The 17805-nt window shown below is 37.6% G+C and overlaps 1 protein-coding gene and 1 long non-coding RNA gene across 10 annotated transcripts in view; one reads left to right on the top strand and one right to left on the bottom strand.

Annotated features, from left to right (window-relative positions):
- LOC310738697 overlaps positions 1 to 17805 on the top strand; it is a 159053-nt gene that overhangs the window by 28051 nt on the left and 113197 nt on the right. The window lies entirely within an intron of this gene.
- camsap1a (calmodulin regulated spectrin-associated protein 1a) overlaps positions 1 to 17805 on the bottom strand; it is a 33758-nt gene that overhangs the window by 11398 nt on the left and 4555 nt on the right. For 2 of the 9 annotated variants that reach the window (XR_014537134.1, XM_083563881.1), the window contains exons 2-10: positions 17240 to 17364; positions 10048 to 10310; positions 9066 to 9233; positions 7125 to 7205; positions 6008 to 6040; positions 4988 to 5129; positions 4200 to 4339; positions 2708 to 2804; positions 2116 to 2281 (exon numbers count right to left, since the gene is read on the bottom strand). Coding sequence is in view for 7 of the 9 variants with exons in the window: in XM_083563881.1 (XP_083420007.1) it covers positions 2116 to 2281; positions 2708 to 2804; positions 4200 to 4339; positions 4988 to 5129; positions 6008 to 6040; positions 7125 to 7205; positions 9066 to 9233; positions 10048 to 10310; positions 17240 to 17363 (1214 nt within the window). In the remaining 2 variants the exon portion in view is untranslated. Of the gene's footprint in view, positions 1 to 2115; positions 2282 to 2707; positions 2805 to 4199; positions 4340 to 4987; positions 5130 to 5636; positions 5697 to 6007; positions 6482 to 7124; positions 7206 to 9065; positions 9234 to 10047; positions 10311 to 17239; positions 17365 to 17805 lie in introns of those variants that run through there. The other 7 variants (XR_014537135.1, XM_083563880.1, XM_083563883.1 and 4 more) reach the window with 6 other exon arrangements.

Genomic DNA, 17805 nt, shown 5'->3' with positions numbered 1-17805 from the left:
TAAACCGACATACAAATTACACCAGACACAAAAACACATACAATATTAAAACAGACATATTGCTGTAACTTACACTAATGTTATTTTACTCATTTCTGGATTTGTTGTCAAATGCTACAGAAATTCTATATGTCTTGTTTCATGAAACTGGGGGTTCACCCAGTAATGCAGGAAAGCATTTACACTGAGGGTGCTTAAATTTACGCCAGCACACAATTAAAAAAGACTCTAATCTAGATTTGAATTATTGAATTAAATAGAATATAGAAATCAGAAAATAGAAATTGGTTTGACATGAAATTTGTGGGGAAAAAAATGTTGTATGATATATGATCTATTCAATAAATCATATATCATTTAACATTTTTTTTTTGCATAGATTATAGATCTATGTGAATAGATTATATTGTATACAGATTTATATACATCACACAGAGCTGCTTGGTGATTTTACCAGAAACTCCCAGGAATGTCTCAGACCACAATGTACCCTACCTGGCACTATGTTAAAAGAACTCTAGGGAGTGTATGTTACATTACATCTTGAGACTTATTAGATCAATCTCTTACTGAAGTTGTATAATAACATTTTCTCTTGTGGATTTAAGTTATGGAAGGAGTGTCAGCTGACAATGACAATGTAATTGTCCTTTACTATTACAATAGCTTATTCATGGATTTGGTTTTGAACCAGATGGTCAAATGCTGCCACCTGTATCTATGCCACTGAATAAATGGCTGAAAGAGCGCGGGACAAAAATAAATAATCCCCTTTTGGCAATGTTTCGCTTTTTATTGTAATATGTTGTAAAAAAATTGGATTGTACATTACATTATGGGGGATGTGGTAGCTCAGAGGTTAAGATGTAGGACTTCTGAACAAAGGTTTGAGTTAAAATCATGTGGTGCATTTAAGTTGCCACTGGTGAGCCCTTGGACAAGGCTCTTAACCCTCAACTGCTCAGTTGTCAAATGCCATAAATGAAAATGTTTGGCTTAAATACTTTTTTCCAGGTTAGAAAATTCATATTATTGGTAATAATATTTGTCTTATTTATCACATCATATCATATCTTATCATATCATATATATATCTTCCCCTAAACCTATAACATTTAAAAATTTATAAATAGATTAAAAAAAGATTTGTTTAGAGAAACATTTATTTCTTGTCACATGATCCTCTATACTCTAAACACAACCATTCTTCTGAAGGAGTCATTGTGTCATATACACTAAGTCATATATCTTGTCGAGTCTTGAAACTCCTGAATATTCTTCCTTTTTTTATTAATTTCAATAAAAGCATTAAGGAAATGGTTTTGCTTCAATCAACAGGGGTCATAAAACACTTATCATGACTAATTCTACAAAAAAACCCTTTCAGAAGCGTTATTTGCTTCCCAGAAAAAGTAATTACATTAAGCAAAAAGACTCTCTTTAAATCTCTTAAAAACAAAAATGGTTGTTCTATGACAAAACACCTATTTGGTTCTTGCTGGCACCTGCACATTTAAAACTGTGAACATGAATTTTGGAATTTCTTAGTATTTGGTATGTGCTGTCAAGCTGACACTGCCTCCACAAGTTTGTTCACATAACAAATTCATGTTATATAATTCATGTATTATTCATGACCTAGTGTCAGGCATATGATCAGGATCTACATTTCCCACTGACTGCATTTAACTTAAACATATCATGTTTGCACACCTGTGTCACATTCATACTAGTCAGCTTAGCAATTACCATATATATATAGACTTGCCATTCTTGCCCCTCTTGTCTCTTGTGCCATCGTTTCTGTATCCTTGTTTCAAGATTTAGCTCATTTTTTCTTTGTTTAGATTTAGTTTAGTTTAATTCTGTTTGCTTTGTACACATGCACATTATTAAATATTTTCACACTTGCATCCCCCTTCATCTTGTTACGTGACACCTAGAAATTGTGCAAAGTCTTAAATATTGAAATGTGGGTTTTCTTTCCAAAATTCTAAAATGTTCTTTTTTTATTATAAAAAAAAAAAAACTCAAGCGTTTCAATCTATTCTCTGACTTATGAACCCCACTGTATATAACCACATGCAGAGTATCACAGACAAGCGACACACTTACACAGATGCAGTTTCCTCTAGGGGCCGGTAATACCTGATACAGTTGTCCTTAACCGGGCCTGTCGATAAGGAGTCCACTGACGGGGAGGTGCTTAAGAAGCTACGCTTTGTGAAGTTTGAAACAGGCATGTGGGGACGGGAGCTCTTTGCCTGTGCCAAGACTCTCACTGCAAAGAGGAATAATTAGATGTCAATCTACCAGCCAAACAATTCAGTAAATCTGCCCTAATCAAATTCTGTTGAACTGCTTTCCTGAAGGTAACTTTGCCTTTCATGCTAATTTCCTTTCCAACCAATCAAAAAATATCCATTTTTATTTGTGAAATAAAATCGACTACACTAATAATCCCAAAGCTGATAACTAGAATATTTGTGCAAAGACAACCAAAGACAAGAAGTCATGCAAAACCCAGCTTATTCTGATAAAAACTGAATTACAAAACAAATCTAAAGGAATTATGCTATCATAATAAATTTACAGTATGCACATAGGTATAAATTCTCTCTTTATTATATCAGAAAATACCAAAAAACTACTTTTGACTAAATGTATCATGTGAATGAATTATTGGAGTAACCAATAAAGATGTTACCATCTTTCATGTCTTGTAGATCTTTGGGTTTCACAAAGTCTGGTCTCATCACCTCAAACCACCAGAACAGTTCTGCTATGTAAACCATCAAATTGTGCTGCAGCGAATAAAATGAATAAAGATATATATCTTAGTTTAGGCCTCATACAGTCAGAATGTTCTTACATTGTGCAGGTGAGAAAAATATGTGAGATAAAGTGGGATATTGGATAAAAAACGGGTAGTGAAGGTAGTGAATGTGAGGTAAAACAGTGAATGTGAAAAAATAAACTAGTAATATTATAACAAATGTGTATTTCATGTACATTGTATAAAGTTTACTAAAGTAAACATAGAGAGTATCGTAAGGCAAAAGGAAGTAATGTGAATTATAAGTTGAAATTTGTGAATCTAAATCTAAAATAAAAGTAAATGTAAAAAATAAAATTAGTAAATGTGCATAGTGAAGTATTGTGAGAAATGTGAGGTAATAGTAGATAATATAAAATAAAAGCAGTGACTAAGAAGTAACAATAATGTACGTGAAGCAAATGTAATAAATGTGGGGTCAGTTTAGTAAATGTGAGGTAAAAGAAAGGAGTGTGAATGGTAAAAGTGACAAATATCGATAGAAGTAGAGATTTGAAGTCAGAGGTACCCAAACATTTTCCTATAAAGGCTAAAAAACTAGATTTATAGCCCTGGGCTAAAATTAAATGTTTCATCAAACCTAAATAGTTAATATAAAAAACTAAAGTTGCCATGATTCCCCTCATTTATAATTTTATAATATTGAGAAATCAATCAATCAGTAAATAGAAAATATGTGTATGTTATTTATGTACCTAATGCAGCTGTATTCAAAATTAGCAAAACTTGTAAAACAGTACAATAAAAACAATCGCGTTTATGGTACAATACAATACAGCTATTCAGGCTATAAGCAATACAGCCGTATACTTATCAGTGACCTGAAGCTAGTCCTCATTTGTCAAACACTGTTCCAAATTGTGTTTCAAATTACTTACATTTTGTATCTTAAAATAAAAAAGTTTATATTAAATGTTAAATTAGGAATGAAGGTCTGTAAAAACAATTATGGGCCAATGTCAATAATTTGGCTTGTGGGCCGTAGTTTGGGGATCTCTGTTCTAGGTGTTTTCAAGCGGTACATGTGAGAGAAAACCTAGTCAAACTATGTTAAGAAAAGTCAATGAGGTAAATGAGGTAAAGGTAATAATTTAATCGTGTAAGATGTTTTACAGTTGCAGAGACTCTGAGGTAAAATGTATCTATACAAAAGTAAGAATTTAGAGTTAAAGTTGTTAATGTAATTGAATGCTTTAAAGTCAAAAGTAGACAATGTGAATTAAGAAAGCAAATATGAGGTCAATCTAATGTTCGGTAAAAATGGGGTAAAGGCTCATAACGAACCATACATAAGTGAATGTGTGTGTGTGTGTGTGTGTGTGTGTGTGTGTGTGTGTGTGTGTGTGTGTGTGTGTGTTTCTACCTTTAACACTGCTGGAGCGTATAGCAAGTCTTCAGTATGCAGATACAAACAGTGGTTCAGATACTCATTGGAAAACTCACTTAGGAGCTGAATATTATACGCACTCTCAGAGAGTGACAAAACTTCCTTCAAGCAAATATCTGAAGACAAACGAAAGAAATTAATGACAAATTAATGACCTCTTTTGTCTTGATAACAACGTTGCTGTTTGACAGACATAAGCCAATGTTCCAGTGCTTTCCTCACCTTCTTAGATGTTGCACAATCAAGATGAAGCATGTTTGCTGCCCCATTAACATTCAGAAGGTCATGTTTTTTTTGTCGTAATTGGCCTAGTTCAAAACTACTCTGTGGCTGCACAGATCCCTTTGTACTAGCCAATTATATACTTAATAAAGAACAGCTATCCCAAAAGTGCAAGCAATGTGTTTATGATGCATTTAACCATTTCTATTTTAAAATATAATGCAAAGATTGGAAAACAGTAATTATGGAGTAAATAATGTCTGTACATATAAAATGCATGAGCACAAAAGTGACCTTGTTTCCTATTCAAGGCTGAAAAAAAGAAGGTCACTATGTCTCCCTTTCCAATGCCTTATGTTTTAAGATAGTTTCAGGGTATTTGTGTGGTTAATGAGATATAATTGGACTGAAACCTGGAAACCCTGGTTCATATTAGCTCTTCTCCCATATATGAGACTCGTTGTGTGACAGCTAGTCATTATCTATGGACCCTAGTCGGGTTCATGATGTGCGTGTGTGCGAGTGTAAGTGGGTTTGCGTACCTTCAAGCCTCATGTATTCAGGGCAGTAGTAATGGATGATGGTCAGCAAGGCAGCACCATCACAGAGGTCTTTCATCAGATCATCCACCAATGGCAGGTGAGGGACAATACGACTGGACATGTGGTCTCTACGGTAACGTACCTAAGTATTAGCCGACAAACAAAGATCAGTGTATACACACAAACACACACACACACACACACACACACACACACACACACACACACACTCACTTTCTCACCTTACAGAGCATTAAATATTATGTCTGTACATCCCTCTTACTAGAGTAGATCTTCATGTCCCATTCTACAATCCTAAAATAGTTTGTGCTTGAACAGGTTTTAAAAATAATAAAAAAACTCTCTCCATCTCTACACTATTTCTAATGTTCTAATTGTAATGCAGTATTCTAATGATGATTCAAATTCAAATAATAAGCATTAGTAGTTCATATTTTAACTGCTTGCTTACTGAGTTATATTTGTGTAACCTGTTTTATATCCCTATCTGATTACCTTCTTTTCAACAATCATACCTCAAAGTAATCCTGCCCCACAATGCAACATGGCAAATAAGCTTAACAACACAGCAAGACATGACAGTAAACAAATGGAAAGCAATGGATGAGTAAATGGATGAATACTGTACCACACGAGCAAACTCTGCTGGCTCCAACATGCAATGGGCCAATGCATTCATAAAGTCAGGCTTACAGACAATGAGTGGAGGGCACAGGCACATGAGACAAAGGAAAAGAAAAAAAGAGAGAGAACTGAATGAGGTAAATGAGCGGAGATGGTGGAAAAAACTACGAGAGAGACCAAACAAAAAGAGAGACAGCAAGATAAATGCATGTGGTGGAATGACACATACGTTATGGCAACATGAACCATGACTACATAATTACATATCTGACAACACACCAACCTCCCTGACCTGCTGCATACAGACACAAACACTCATACACACACTCTTCAAGTATAATGCAGGAGGCAGAAGGGAGGCATTATAGCACTTACAGGCACGAGCTTCCAGTACCATTTGGAGGGAGACTATCCAACAACATGGAACGGGGCAAAGAGGACAAATGGGAAGAGAAGCAAAAAAGTCAAGATAGTTTAAAAATGAAGCAGGAGGACAGGAATAGAATAGAATGAAATGATCAGATTTGGATTGAACCGCATCAATCTAATAGGGTGAAGATTAAAACCAAACGGACATATACTCAGTGAACTAGCCAATCCAGGACAGGAGCATGCTATTGTCCTTCTGGGCATTTGTCATAGGTAGATATGAGTCACACAACAGGATATGAGTCTACATTCAAAGCCATCTATTTTCTATTTCTCACACAAGCTCATAGAAATCTAGCAGTTGCTTGAAAGGAGACTCACACATTTCTCTGCCAAGAGTGTGTCTGTGTATGACCTCAACATATTTAACTGAAGAGCAAATGCACATTGAGCTGTATGCATTCACTTTCTTGTGCATAGGGCTTCAAGGATAAACACACTACATGGTCAAAATTGTGATTGGTCACATTCATTCCAAGATGGCTGAATGTCAGAAAATGCCTTCAGAGTGGCATAAACACACACACACACACACACACACACACACACACACACACACACACACACACACACACACACACACACACACACACACCTTTATAAGTCTACATAAAGCCATTAAAAAGGCACACAAATTGTTTTAAATGCATTGCATAGGTTTTACTAGAATGCTTACCTTTAATTTATGTAATAGTCTTCACCTGAGGTATTTTTTTCTTTGTAAATAAGGAACAAAATTTGCTCTTCCTTGTGTTCTCTGTATGTACCTTTATAATTGTGTAAATTGTGAAGATATATTATTAGCACCCCCTAAAATACTGGAACACTCATACAATACATAACCCTTACATAACCCTTACAGATCTCATCACTGCATTAAGTATGCTGAGGCCTTACGTGTGCTCCAGAAAAATGTTTCTCGAAGAAAGCTAAACAGTTTTAGCATTGTTTGTCTAAATGAATATTGAATGCTGACCCAGGACCAAATGCGGAGGACACTGCAGGATGCCTATGAATTCGAGAGTAAATGCTGCAGTCATGACCAGTGATTGGTCAACTGTACCTTTTGATGACATGGTGAGTCCATCAATTGTTGTTTCAACTTGAACTCCTTCTCACAAATCTCCCTGGTTCTTGAAATCACCTGAAAAACAAACAACAGAAAGTTTCAATCTCATGACGTTTTACTGAGGAGTTAGGAGAAAATTCCATACCTGGTATATCCAACTGCACCAAATGCACAGTTTGAAATAGAACACACTTTCAATAAATGAATTCTTAAGAAAATGCGTCACACTGACTCAGTAGAGCTGGCCATTTTAAGACTTAAACTCTGACTTTGCTTTAAGAAATTAATTCCCATCTATCACTCTAATCAGAAAAGGACCTGCTCTTGTGCATTCCTATTACATTGTTAAACTATTCAGAAAAAATGAAAGCTCACAATGAGTTTTACATTTTTTTAGACAATAAAAAATGAGAACAAAAGTAATTGTGATTTGTGTAAAAGGTTGGACTCCTTTTAAGTTACATCTAAAAAAAAATAATTAAGTTGTAATGCTTTATTCTAATCATTGGGACTTATTAATCAAGTTAGAAATTGGCAACAGTATTAGTCAGTATAACACATTTTCTAATTCTTCAAACAAAACAAGCATAGGCTTTTCTGAACAGATGGCTGAAGATTGTACATGTAGCTAATGGATGCCTATAAAGTAAAGAAAGGGAAGAATATAAAAAGATATCAAAGCAGTTCCTGTTTGCAATTTTCACTGTCCAAAATGTCACTGTGGCAGCGGAGCCAAGGCTGAGCGTGAGTAATTTCATGAAGGAGAATATATGTTTAAGTAATGCCAATCTTTCAATGTGTGTGTGTGTGTGTGTGTGTGTGTGTGTGTGTGTGTGTGTGTGTGTATTTTTTGTGTTTTAAATAGTTTGGAAAAGGGACTCAAAAGGGCTTCTGAAAAAAGCCTCTGAAAAAAGCCTGCCTTTCACATCCTAATTTCCTTACCAGATTGTCATGGTTAAGGGGTCTGAGGGAAGGTTTAGCTAACACAGAAGAGACAGTGCACTATTCCACCTGCAGTGTTGCTTGTACAAACATGATCTACATGGAAGAGTCATTGAAAGGAATCTTGACCTGATACCTTAATTCAAATGTCAACAGCTGAAATATCCAAAACAGTATCTAGATAACATATGGAATTAAGGGTTGTGAGCTGATAAAAAAATAAATAAAAATAGATATCAGTCTCTACACCAAAGGTGTGTGTGAAGAAATAAATGGAAAAGCATTTGACCATATTTGCAACTATTAATATTAGGGGTGGATCTATTATGATTTGGGTAATGTGGCATTGCATATGTTGATGGAAGGATGTATTGTAATCAATACGTTTTAAAAGTAAATGTGACACAATTAGCTATTAAACTACAGCTGAAAACAGGTTGGTTTCTATGAAGGAACACTGATGCAAAATATCAATCCATTAGGAATTATGCAGATATGCAAGATAAAGCTTGTGCAATTCCGTTTTTTTTATTATTATTATTATCATTATTATTGAAAATCTGAAGATTGTAAGATGGCCCAGGAATATCTCAGACCTAAAAACATTCTGCAAGTAACAGTGGGTAAAAATGAACTGGGTTAAAAAAAGGTCTTGTAAATTTTGGGTCTTCCAATAGGGGTGTTTCTAGTAGTAAGTAAGTAAGTAAGTAAGTAAGTAAGTAAGTAAGTAAGTAAGTAAGTAAGTAAGTAAGTAAGTACTGACTAGGTAGAGACTACAATATCCTGTTTTCTTTTGATCCTTTTTAGTGTGTTTATATAAAAAAACCTGTGCATTTGTTGAAAATTGGATTTTTTAAAGTTTGCTCCAGAGTTTGTATCAATTTTTTAGACATAGACTAAAATAAAATTTAAAAAGTCATTTGTTTATATCCATTAAATAGAGGTTAAGCAAGCGGTCTGGAACACACACAACATGTGCATAGGATTACTGACCTTGTTGATCCAGAAGAGCATGGCCTCCTCCATGTGGAAGGGCCGCTGCAGCTCTTTAGTGGGGGAAAAGGTAGAGAAGCGTTTAAGACATGACACCACCTGCTCTATGCTCATCATCTCCATCGTACAGGCCAGCATCAGAGCATCAATCAGAGGGATGTGGGAACTCTGGATACACAAGCACACAAAGTTAAGAATCCTGCTGTTAACCAGGTGTCATATTCTCAAGTTTAATGAACTGTGTTGTGTTTATTTTACAACCAGGAAAAATAGTGTTTAAAAAGTTTTTTTCAGTATAGAAGTATAGAAGCATGTGCACCTTTTAGAAGTTCATGATTTTGTGCATAAATGTATCATAAAATGTGATTTAATATTTATCAAGGGTATTGACAAATATAATGTGCCTTATAACTGGTTGAGTTGCAGCAATGACTTCAAAGGGTTTCAAAAGGTTTACATACTTTTTGTCACTGGCTGACACAATTTTGTTTAGTACAAGTATTTCCTTTTTTCCATCCAATAAAAATCACTTGACCAGCCTGAAATCTAAAACCAATAAAACCTACAATGAATGTGTTTTCTTCCAATTCATCATCTCATGGGTTTCCATTCACTTTAGGACATAATTTTAACCCTATATTATCCACACACCATCTGCTCATTTAAAATATATTCAGTCATTCACATTCCACCCTTCTCCGAACTGAACTGAGATATACACATAATACCGGGTTTCAGACCTGCACCTTTGAGCAATTTACCATTTCAATTGATAAATTCATGAGACCCAGTATTAGTACATGTAATATTTTTGCTATTGTTGAAGTGCACTAATTACACACATACATACACACATATAGCAGGCTGTGAGCAGATGGTCATCGTGTGGCAGGCTATACCGACTCAAATACTCACACCAATCATTATGCACAGATCCATTTGGCAAAAGGTTAAGGGTCAGTGCTCATACAACACCACTCACCATCCTGATGGGGGCTGAGCTGAGGTCATGGTGGGTGACAGGCGTGCCGTCAGGCTCCAGGACATGGATGGACTGACGGGCGAGTGTCTGCAGGACCGAGTAGTGTGTGTGGGGCATGGTAGCCTGCTCGCCCAGCGAGAGAAAGTCACACACGCGCGAATAGAGCTCAGCCGAGAGCAGCAGCTTCAGCACTGGTGGCTTAATGTGCTCAACGCCATACTGATCCACATAGAATGGGTCTCTCAAATCGTCCGGGACGTGATCTAAAAAAAGAAGGAAAGAGAAAGAGAAGGGAAATAAACAGGAGAAAAAACGTAGGATAGGAATAGAGAGAAGGGATAATAGATACAGAGAAAGGAAAAGAAGAAAACAAAACGTTGGTTATCTTGAAAACAAAACATTTATAATACACAAAGTGCCGAATTGTGACAGACTTGCAATTGGATTGCAGTTTTAATTGTGAATGCCAGGTTTATACAGTATTAATGCCTTTATTCTGCTACATAATCAATTCTATAGCAACAGCTTATTCATAGGGACTGCTATAGACTCAACCCTATTGGGATGAACTAGAACGCTGAGTGCAACTCAGGCCTTCTCATCCTACATCAACTTTATTAACGCCCTTGTGGCTAAATGAACACAAACCTCTACAACTCTTCTTCTTTCGGTTTCTCCCATTAGGGGTCACCAAAGCGGATCATCCTTCTCCATACCCCCCTGTCCTCTACATCTGCCTCTTTCAAACCAACTACCTGCATGTCTTTCCTCACCACTTCCATAAACCTCCTCCTTGGCCTTCCTCTTTTCCTCCTTCCTGGTGGCTCCATCCTCAGCATTCTCCTACCGATATACCCAATGTCCCTCCTCTGCACATCTCCAAACCATCCCAATCTCGCCTCCCTCACCTTGTATCCAAAACGTCCTACATGCGCTGTCCCTCTAATAAACTTGTTTCTAATCTTGTCCATCCTCGTCACGCCCAACGAAAACCTCAACATCTTTAGCTCTGCTACCTCCAGCTCCACCTCCTGTCTTTTTCTCAGTGCCACTGTCTCTAAACCATACAACATCACAGGTCTCACCACGGTCCTACAAAGATTTCCTTTCACTCTTGCAGATACTCTTCTATCATAAATCCCTCCTGCTACTCTTCTCCACCCGCTCCACCCTGCCTGAACTCTTTTCTTCACTTCTCTAACACACTCTCCATTACTTTGCACTGTTGACCCCAAGTACCTGAACTCCTCCACCTTCACCACCTCTTCCCCCTGCAACCACACCACTCCACTGCCCTCCGTCTCATTTACACACATGTACTCTGTTTACTCCTACTGACTTCCATTCCCCTTCTCTCCAGTGCGTACCTCCACTTCTCCAGGCTCTTCTCAACCTGATCCCTAATCTCACCACAAATCACAATATTATCCGCAAACCTCATAATCCACGGAGACTCCTGCCTGACCTCGTCCGTCAACCTGTTTCTCACCACTGCAAACAGGAAAGGGCTCAGAGCCGATGCTTTATGCAGTCCAACCTCCACCTTGAGCCAGTCTGTTATTCCTACTGCACACTTCACTGCTGTCACTCTCTCCTCATACATGTCCTGCCTCACCCTCACATACTTCTCTGACACACCTGACTTCCTCATACAATACCACAACTCCTCTCTCAGCACCCTTTCATACGCTTTCTCTAAATCCACAAACACATAAAGCAACTTCTTCTGTCCTTCTCTATACTTCTCCATCAACATCACATCTCCTTGTACTCCTGCCTACTTTTCTCATCTCTCTTTTGATCCCAATTTTGATCCCAATTCTGTTTCGCCAACCTCTTTCTCCTTATGTTCCTGCACTTCCTCATTCCACCACCTCCATTTTATTTCCAGATGTCACACCAAGTACCTTTCTAGCTGTCCTCCTTATCACTTCTGCATTAGTTGCCCAATCATCCAGCACCTCCTCACCACCACCGAGCCCCTGTTTGACCTCTTCCCTAAAACTCACACTGCAGTCTTTCTCCTTCAGTTTCCACCATCTTATTCTTCTTTCAGTCCTCACTTTCCTCCTCTTCTTCTTTACCTCCAAAAACATCCTACAGACCACCATCCTACAATGTCCCCCGCCAACACCTTACAGTCTCCAATCTCCTTCAGGTTGCATCTCATACCTAGAACATAGTCCACCTTTGTGCGCCTCCCTTCACTCTTATACGTCACCATATGATCCTTCTTCTTCTCAAAATACGTATTTACACCTGCCATTTCCATCCTTTTAGCAAAATCTACCACCATCTGCCCTTCCACATTCCTCTCCTTAAGGCTATACCTACCCATCACCTCCTCATCACCTCTGTTTCCTTTACCTACATGTACATTAAAGTCTGCCCCAATCACCAATCGTTCATTCCTAGGTACCCCTTCCACCACTTTATCTAACTCACTCCAGAATATTACCTGCTCCTCCATCTCACAACCCACTTGTGGAGCATAAGCACTGATGACATTTATAATCAACCCTTCAACGATCATCACCCTATCAGAAACTCCTCTTCACCTCCACTAAACTCGTACTAAACTCTTCCTTCAGGATCACCCCTACAACATTTCTCATTCCATCCATACCATGAAAGAACAGTTTAAACCCCCTCCAACGGTTCTGGCCTTACTCTCCTTCCACTTGGTCTCCTAAACACACAATATATCTACCTTTCTCCTCTCCATCATATCAGCTATCTCTTGTCCTTTACCAGTCATAGTACCAACATTTAAAGTACCAACCCAAAACTCCACTCTCCTTCCCTTCTCTTTTTCCTGCCTTCTCTGTAGTCGTCTTCCTCCTCTCCTTCTCCTCCTTCGGCCGACAGTAGCCCGGGCTTGGGACTGGCACTAAGAGTGCCAACCCTAATGGCTGGGTTAACACAAATCTCTACAACTACACCACAAACTCTATTGGAACATCTTCCCAGAAGAGTTTGCTTTTAAAATGTTTTTATTAATTACATTTTTTTTTTTTTTTTTATAAATAAAACACAATAGACTATAGAACCAAACATGAACCAAACATTAACTTTTTTTGGACCAAAAGTGCAATGTGCAAACTTACTTTAGCTAGGAGGTTTTCTTGTTATTTTAGAAGAACAATAATCAATACAACATAAAAACCTTTTTTTGGGATTAATAAAGTGCAAACATTCACCAGTCTTTACAATTTGTGGTTATTCTAGCAAAATAACCTAGAACTACGGAAGCTCAATTCTTATTATTCAACATCGGCATAAACCATAAATTCGAATTAATCAATAATAATGATTAATCGCGCAGCTCCAGGTATAACAACTGATATACTGTATATATATCTTTTAGAAAACACCCAGGGTAAGTAGTACTTCCAGTTGCTACATTCATGAAACCATAAATGGACATGATTTATTGCGGGTAGCTTTATCATCCACCCACAACACACAAATAAGCAGGAGGTGAGAGTCCCCAAACAGGTGATTCGGAGATTAGCAATTTAGAATCCAACTAAACGGATAAGATTGTGCTACCACACGCCCACGCCAGACAACACACAGTAAACCCTAGTTAGGTAAACACACACTGTATTATAGTATTTTACTAAGCACCAAGCTAACTATAACCTGCTAATCCCTAGTCCCTAAGTGGATTAAGCACACAGCAGACAGCTGTTTTCCGGATGATTCCTATGGCAGCAGGTAATGATGTGGACAGTGTCTGTGTCATTTGCCATGTATGTTATTATGTGCATCAAAATGTTGAGGCTCATTCTCTCTATACTCTAAATGCAAAAAAAAAAAAAAAACAACAACAACAAAGGGTGCAGAACACAAGTGCATTAACTTAGTGTGGGTTTCATTGAGGTCAATACAGAAATAATACTCAGAAGTCAAAGCACAAGCAGATAAGGTAATCATAGGAATATCCAAAATCATAAATGTAATAAATGTGCGGGTTTAAGATATAATATAAGACTTAAAAATATGTTAATAAACAAAGAAAATCTTAAAGATTTTAAAATGCTGCATGTAAGCACAGAACAGCTAAACACAACAGGGCAACGAACCAATGAAAATACATAGGAAAAGACAAGACTAAACTAAAAAATAAGCACATAGATTGTGCACTAAAAAAGATGTGAAAACAGCCAGCTAGTAGCCTTTTTTTAATCATCAATAACACATTTGCTCATGACAACAACCTCATCTTCAAAAGTAGACACAATTTAGTAAAGATCAATAGTCACTGGATCTGTTTGGACACAGTGCAGCCTTGATATCCAGCCAAATATATCTAATAGAATTGTGAGGAATTTACAACAGGAAAATTGTGTCAGGATGAGTGATTTCTCCAAGCTGAGTCATTACTGCTGTCTTAATTCTTGTTTTGTATTAAAGGATAGTCTCAATTGCTTTAGCTAGCATCAAATGTATATCTGTGCACTCAAAATCCAATGCATTTTTTACTTGAATTTCACATTTTTTGCCTTATTTTACCACCAGCAGCCTTTCATGTGCCAGGCCAAGAGGCTAAAAGAGCAAAAAGAAAACTCCAAATCTAATCCAACTACAAACTACCAATTCCATCTAACACAAATGACATGGCAAGTAACTTGATTTGAAGTGTATCCCCCAAATCTTTGTGAATAGCACCAGTAAAATTCAGAATGAAGAGGACACTAAGAGAGAATTTCCTGGGAATTGCCAAACAACAGGAGGGTCGAAGTTCGACCAAAGTGATTAGACTGTGAGGGGGATTATTCAGAGGAACATTGTCTGTTAACCATAATTGAATGAGGGGGAGGGGGTTGTGTGTATGTCTGTATATGGGCATGTGTTGGGGGTCTGTTGTACAAGCTATGCCCAGCCAAATACGTATACACGTCCCCTATAGAACTATATATATAATTAGTTAGAATAAAGACAGGTCCCAAAAGACTGCAATAAAAATTACTAATATGTCATATATTGATCGGTGCCGATATTTAGAAAGCATGGCAGCATAATATACATAAAAAATTTAATATATAAGCCTAAAGAATAATAAGAACTTAAAGCCCGGCACACAACAAGCTGATAGTCAACGGCGAGGAATGTCGGGGAGGGGCAGGAGGGGCGAAGGAGGTGTTTTGAGGGTCAGTCGAATCAGCGGCGTGGCTCGTTGGCGAGAAAGAAAATCTGATCGGTTATTTAGCTTAGCAAATGAGCACACAAAAAAAACGAACACTCATTGATATTCTTGCTTTTGTCTTTGCAACTTAGCAGACATGACTGATAAAAGCTACACAAATCCGTTAGTAATGATCGCGGTGGGCTGGAAACCACTTCTTGCTTTAGATATTCACAGTTCTATCTCTTCCTGTTTCCTTGTTTGTATACCGAATACAGACTACTGCCACCTGCTGGTATGATAGAGTGATGTTCCTTTCGTGCAAGCGCTGAACATACACGCACAGCAGATGCACCTGCCTAATAATTGGCCAAATTTGCAGCACAATCGGCAAAAAACTGCCCCTGATCAATCGGTCAACCACCAATTGATTCCCAAATAAAATCTTTAAAGGCAGCGCCTTTAATGCACCCCTTCTCTTTATAAAAAATTTAAAATGTTTAAAAATGGGTCAATGGATAGTGTACGTACGTATGTGCATTCTCATGAATGATCTCACTGTTTTGAGTCAGATGTTGTGGAAAAGACATCTGTTAGACTTCAATTACAGGAAGGCTTTCCACTAGACTCAGAACGTGGCTTTGAGTATGTTTGCTCATTCACTCATTACAGAGGTCAGACACTAAAGTTGTCCCAAAGGTATCCAAAGGGTTTGAGGTCAGGGCTCTGTGCAGGCCACTCGAGTTCTTCATCTCAGACCTTAACATACTGTTAATCGTCATGTTTGAACGTGTTTGGGACGCTTAGTTCCAGTGAAAGGAAGTTGAGTGTAAGGGCATGTGACAACCTCAATAAATCATACATACCTGTGTGATTCAGTTTTTGGGACGGTCCACATATACATGTGGTTCTGCCAGAAAACTGTTACCACAATAATGGAGGCACACAAATGTATAGGATGTCTTTGGATGTGGCACCGATAGTTGATATAGTTTGCTAAAACTATCTGCAAAAATACATACCGATTTTTCCAGGTTGCGTCCGTTGCTGGAGCGCTGAGAAGGTCCGCTGTTATTACGAGAGTGGCCTCTAGAGGCAAATCACTAATGCCATGTGCTGTTTGTTTTTACGCTTGAGACTGTGTGCTGCATGGAGAGTGCATGCTGCCTGGAGTGAACAGAGAGGGCTATATCATATTTATTCATTTAAATTTAATTATGTGTATTATTTACTACTGATTTTTTTTTTTTTATTAAGTTCAAAATTATTTTACATAGAGTGCCATTTTTAAAACTATTAGTTGATTAATCGGTTATTTATTGGTTATTAAGAATGATCTAACTCTTGGTATTAGTAAAATCCACTATCTGACAACCATTACATTACATTTTCAGTGGAATGTTTTCAGCTCCATGAAGATATGGTTTACACGGATTAAAGTGGAAGATCTTACGTGTCTTGCTATAGAGTTCTAACGCCTTTGTGGCTGAATGAGCACAAATCTCCACAAGCACTCTCCAAAATCTAGTGGAACATCTTCCCAGAAGAGTGGAGGCTATTATAACAACAAATGGGGACTAAATATGGAATCGTATGTTCAGAAAAAACACATACCGATCTTATGGACAGACATCTTTTGTCCATAAAATGCCTAATTAATAGCCATATAATGCCTTTTTTTTTGCCTAATCCAATGATAATGAGAGCATACACTACATGATTCGTCTTTACACACACACACACACACACACACACACACACACACACACACACACACACACACACACACAAAAGACTGGTTACTCGGGCAGGCCTGAAGCCAAAGTACAAACCTCACACAACTGACCACTGCTGACTTACAATCTGGGAACTCCATGCCTTTTCCATTCTTTCCTTGCATGCTCTTTCAGTCTTCACACACACACACACACACACACACACACACACACACACACACACACACACACACACACACACACACACACACACACACACACACACACACACCCACACACAAACACCTCTTCAGCAAAAGGAAAGAAAGCAAAAAAAACTGTTTACCTTCTCCAAAAGCTTTGGCGAAGAGCCATCGTAGGTTGGCGTCGATTTTTGCCCGGGCCGAGTCATAAAGTTCTGGTGAAATGATTTTAATCTCAAGGCCTCCATCCCCTCCATCTGCATCCATCCTAAAGAAAAAAACTCTGGTGAGTAGCTGAAACAAAAATAACACTGACCTGATAACCAACTTATGTTTGTGGACTTCAACAAAAGTCCTCCTGCCTTGTGTTATCTATTAGGGAGAGATATGTGATCCAGTGCCTAAAAGCACCCTCCAAATATACTGGCCATTTTAGAAATATTTACAAAAATATGAAACACACTATGACTGTCCCATATCATATCATCCATGATATACCTATTGAAATCCTACCCACAATAAGAATTTGTCTTCCTACAATACTGATAATAAGATAAGAATTTATTATACTTTATTATATTTGTTCAGAGTTCAAATTTAGAGCCAATGAAATTTGATAGATGATGTAATTAATGATGTAGTTGATTATGTTTACGAGTTAACCTCAATTATTACTGCATTTATAAACTGTTTTAATTTTGCAAAGTTA

This window comes from Silurus aristotelis, assembly GCF_946808225.1.
Source record: "Silurus aristotelis genome assembly, chromosome: 16".
Lineage (NCBI taxonomy): Eukaryota > Metazoa > Chordata > Actinopteri > Siluriformes > Siluridae > Silurus > Silurus aristotelis.
Note: the sequence above shows the minus strand (reverse complement) of the source record. Positions and strands in the feature narration are given on the sequence as shown.